Below are 5,048 nucleotides of genomic sequence, written 5' to 3'. Positions count from 1 at the left end.
GGGGCGGTGACGGGGCGGAGGCAGTTGCGGGGGGCGGGGCGGCTGCGCGGGGAGATGATGTCAGGCGGGCCGGGCGGGCCGGCAGCAGCGGCAGCAGGAGCAGCGGCGGCGGCGGAGGAGAACGAGAAGGAGGAGGAAGAAGAGGAAGAAGAAGAGCAGGCGGCGGCGGCGGGATGTCGGCGCCCCGCGCCGTGTCGGACCCGCAACATGCGGCGCGGCTGCTGCGGGCGCTGCGCTCGTTCCGCGCCGAGAGCCGCTTCTGCGACGCGCACCTAGTGCTGGAGGGCGCCGAGATCCCGGTGCAGAAGAACATCCTGGCGGCCGCCAGCCCCTACATCAGGTGCGGGGAGGCCTGAGGGGGAGGCCTGAGGGGGGCTGGGCTGGGCCCGGCCCGGCAGGCCGCAGGGAGCCCCCCGGAGCTGTCACGTCCCTGTGTCCAGGCGGGGCCTCGAAAGCCAGGGCACTTTGAGAGGATGTTGCATGTCCGTGGGACAGGACCCAGCGTCCCCAGCCACTGCTGCTGGATTGCTCCGTGTGCGACACCCGCTCCCACTGGTCCTGGAATCAGCGGTGCACTCCTGGACATGTGTGGGAGACACCGTCTATATGTGCAGTTAATGTGACTCAATTTGAGCCAGAGTAAACTAATCCCAAATGTGTGTTTAATTTGCTGCGCTGCTGGATACCACTTGTATCTGGCGGGCAGCATGGTCCATTCATCAGCTGCACCCTCATTGCCAAGCACATGAAGAGGGTGTTGACTTACTGCACATAAGGTGTCTTGTGTGGATGCTCCCTGTGTGGTGAGGGCCCCAGAGCGGGCATTGCGGGTGCTGGATCTGGTATAGAGCAGGGCAGGGGAGGTCTGTAGCTCAGTCCGCCCTGTGGACCACCCCCAGCATGGGCAAACTGGGTGGCCTGGACAGAGAGGGGACCTGAAAATGGTGACTTTTTTAAAATTATTATCATCATTATCTCCAGCCAAAGGGGGTCCAATACTAAAAGTTCACCTGGCGCCACTAGATACGGTGCTGAATCCCAGCCTGTGAGGGCAGACCTAACTTGAACTAAGAACCCCTGATCTAAGCAATATTACAATCCAGATTTAAAACAGCAAGGCAGGGAAGTAAAACTGAGTGGATAATAGGGGGATTATTAGATAAAGAGCTGTGTCTCAACACTAACTTGTTTTGTTTTCCTGGTAACCTGTGTAGATTTTACACAGTGCTTGCAGGACTGTGCACGAGTACCACACAACCGGCTCTGCCTGCATTTGGCCTGTCAGAGTCACCAAGCAATGTCAGCACTTCGGGTTTGGCTGTTTTGCTTTTTGTAACTTCATCCGACAGTTTGATTCTGCCAGAGTTTGTAAACCAGTCATCTTGCTTCATTATTGGTTTAAAGATCAATAGGGCTGGATTTGGCATTAGATAGGCTCGTTGTTTATGTTGCGGATGTCGGCTGCTATTTTGTTTCTGGCAGCATGTGAGCTTCCCAGAGAGCATTCGTGGGTTCTGAAGTACATCCATTTTTGACTCTGTAAATTTGATTGGGGCATCCAAAAGCTGGTTTTGTCTTCACGCTAACCTTTGCCATTCATTTACCTTGACAGTAGGGAAGATCTACTTTGGATCTCAGTAGAGATATAAAAGCTGGGGTAGGCCGGGGGGAAATGAGCTGTTGGTAACTGGTGTCAGCAGTAGGTGCTGGTCCCTGGACTCGGCATGATTTTGGCCGCAAGTGCAGGGAAGGACACAGAATATGCAGCAGAATCGTGGCTTCTGAATTGGTATAGAACAGAGTTGGTCCTGGGCTGCATGTGCATTTAAACCTCTTCACTAGCGGTTCTGGTTCAGCGAGTGCAGGGGAATTTCTGTACTGTGATCTTGCCCCTCGGCTGAGGGTCACACCGACCCTGTATTTGGGGTCAGGAAGGAATTTCACCCCATGGTCGGATTGGTATGGACTGCGGGAGATTTTGCTTTCTTCTGTAGCAGGAGGCATTGTCCTCTACTCGGGACCTCTTGAGCTTATATTGACAGTGTTTCATAGAAGCAGGATGTTGGTTGCTGTGGTTCACCTGCTTTACCTGTGGCAGGTCAGGGTGTTAGGTCTATGTTGGTGATTGATGGCAGTCTTACATAGAGCTTAAATTATGGTTGTATGGGATGGTTTGGGTAGGGATGCTCCTGCCTCAAGCAGCGAGTTGGACTAGATGACTTCTGGAAATCCCTTCCAGCCCTACTTCTTCAAGACTCAAAGCTGATGAGTCCAGTAATATAAAATAGTGAAATTATGCCCCTTCTTGATGTATTTATATTACATGATTGAGGGAGGGTACATGGATTAAAAATAATGAATTTCCATAGATTACATTGTAAAACGTAAAGGATTTTTCTACCATTAATAGATGGAGCAACTCTTTTATTTTTTAAGTGGAAATATACTTCTCAGTATTATTTTTTTTAAGTTAATCCCAAAACAGTAATAGAGCCCTGCTAATATTCTGAGATGTTGATAGAGTCAGGCCAGTTGCACCCTTCCTGCACAAGTTGTCATGAAAACCTGCATAAATTGAGCTAGATATGGGTGAGGTGTATATTAAAGGACTTGAACACTTGTGTGAACTGGGGTCCATCAGGCAATGCTGCTTGGTTTCAGACTTCAGCTTGCTTGACTTTAGGTTTTGCAAATTGTTCCAAGTTGTTATGTATAATAAACAAAGACTCACTGAAGAGGAGCACCTTGGCACAATGCTGTTAACACTTCATGTGCCTGTCAACTTTACTTAATGCCCAAGGGGGATACTCTTTGCACTGTCATGAATCAGATATGCTGTCTTATTTGAACAAAGGAAAAACAGGTATCACAGATGCTTTACTGTTCAGCATTCACTATGTTTATGGCAGTTATACACGCCTTTTCAAATAACACAGTAACAGCTTCAAAGGTCTTAGTGAAAACTGAATAAACTATCCAGAAAGAAATATGAACTTGGTAGTTAACTTCTAAATGTGGCTTCATGATTATGTAGTACCAGTTCTCTAACCCATTTGATGGCCAGTCTTTTTGGGTAAGTATACTACAATTTAAGTCCAGAGTATGCAACAGTGCCACGCTAATCACCCACCGCTGTCTCCCAGAGCTGCCAGATCCTGTTGGCACCAGGAAGTGGCAATACTAAATTCGGTGGTACTTGCCCTCACAGGGTCAACACCTCAAGCCACCACTCCCCCCAAATCTCTGCCCACTCTGAGTGTCACCCTGACTCCCATTGCTGATGCAGTCTTTCACTTGGCACCCATGGCTCCTATACAAACACACTGGCTACTTGTGGTACATGCTATGGGGTGGCCACTTCCGTCCGAGCCTATACAATTTTTAAACCATAATACTTGAACTTTCCAAGGGCGTGAGATGGGATGGGGTCTAAGATTAGGTATAAAATACAAAAGAATAATAAGAGAAGGTGCACTGTGATAACTGTAAAAGATCATGAAAAATGGAAGTAGCAGAAAGCATTTGTTCTGTGCCTTAATTATCAAGGATGAGAGAGAGGGAGATCTGTGATAAAAGAATAATCAAAGAAACTAACATTAAATTAGTACAAGTAACGTAGGATTTGTCCCAATATTTTAAAAGTGTCTTGCTGCCAACAGAATTGTTCTTAGTCATTCATTGCTGCTAGTACTTCAGATAATCACAAGTAAGATTTGGAGATACCCTATTACAATTCCTGGGTTGTGAGGAGAGTTTAGGGAAAGATTATATTGGCAAGGCTGGTTTTGACAGGATATTGCAGTATCCATTTACATAAAATAGACTAGATTTTTGCAATGAAAGTCTAATTTTGAATCTCTTAGGTATTTGTTGATATCTTAGAACCTCGGAGCAAGACATATTCGTTGGAATAAAAGTGATAAGTCAGTGCATGTTACATACCTCTGAATAATAAACTGTAAGATATAGGTGGGATGATGGAAATCAGCCTTCCTCCTCCTTTCCCCTTCTTCCTTCCTACACTCTGTTAAGGGTCAGAGAAACCAGTACTAGGCAAGGGTAAAAATCAAAATCATATTCAATCTTGCAGAGCAAAACCTTGCAATCTGTTATGCAAGGTGAGCAGACAAAGCACACGCTAATTAAGTTATTTTCATGTGCTTATCTTAACATTCAAAAAATACTATTCTCAACTTCCTAATATTGGTGAATTCCTTTGGGCTTCAACATATTTCACTGCTATCCCTAAAGAGCCTACCTTCTACTTATGCTGCTTGTTTCCCTGTCTCCACTACTTGAAACTTATTTCTTATTCCAGTGCTCTAGCCTGATTTCACTGGCCTTTATATTCAGCAGAACTGGAGAGGCTGCCAGCACTAGAGAACAAAAGTACCCAGGGAACTTGCCAGTTTCATTGTCTCTTCTTTTCTGAAGTAAACTGGATCATGGCATATTAACCCTCTATTTTTAAATCTGAAACTTAGAAGAGGCTAATAAGCTATTGAATGAAATTTCTAGTCTATAGAAATCAGAAATGGGGGGTGGGAGGACTTCTAAAAATTTATTTTGAGGCCATTTCTATACATCATGGAGGGGTGGTAAAGTCAAAACCATTGCATCTTTACTCTGTAGTTCATCTTGAGCTTGTATGTAGTTACTGTGATCTTTAGCCTCATTTATTGTGAAAGGAATTACTCTTTTTAAAGAAGGCGGTATTTCTTATGAACTGTGTAAAGTTTTTTACATTCAGGATCATGCAAGAGACTTAAGATATTGATGGCCTTCTGCTAAGCCCAGGGAGTCTGTCTTAAGGCCTTGATACCACAGAGCATCTCATAAGTTGTCAGTACATCAATTGATTCATTTCGCTTCCATGGGCAGGTCCCAGCTTAAAGATTAGAGGAATTTATCTACCAAGCCCAGTACCATAGCTGGGTTAAGAAAAAATGGGGTGGGCAGGCATGTTGTTCAGTGTGTTAGGTGGCATTTGAAAATGTAACCTAACTGGGGAAGAAATAGAGAGAGCTGTCAGAGCACAGGAATCAGTC

General features: G+C 45.6%; 1 protein-coding gene across 1 annotated transcript in view; it reads left to right on the top strand.

Moving 5' to 3' along the window:
* Window positions 1-141: 141 nt before the first annotated feature.
* Window positions 142-5,048, top strand: part of GAN (gigaxonin) — a 53,266-nt gene continuing 48,359 nt past the window's right edge. Inside the window, exon 1 of the mRNA XM_019505489.1 lies at window positions 142-340. Within this exon, the coding sequence (XP_019361034.1) occupies window positions 174-340 (167 nt within the window). The 5' untranslated portion in view covers window positions 142-173. The remainder of the gene's footprint in view (window positions 341-5,048) is intronic.

This window comes from Gavialis gangeticus, unplaced genomic scaffold (assembly GCF_001723915.1).
Source record: "Gavialis gangeticus isolate Ggan-Ray unplaced genomic scaffold, GavGan_comp1, whole genome shotgun sequence".
In the NCBI taxonomy this organism is placed as follows: Eukaryota; Metazoa; Chordata; order Crocodylia; family Gavialidae; genus Gavialis; species Gavialis gangeticus.
This window is presented reverse-complemented; position numbering and strand designations above follow the sequence as displayed.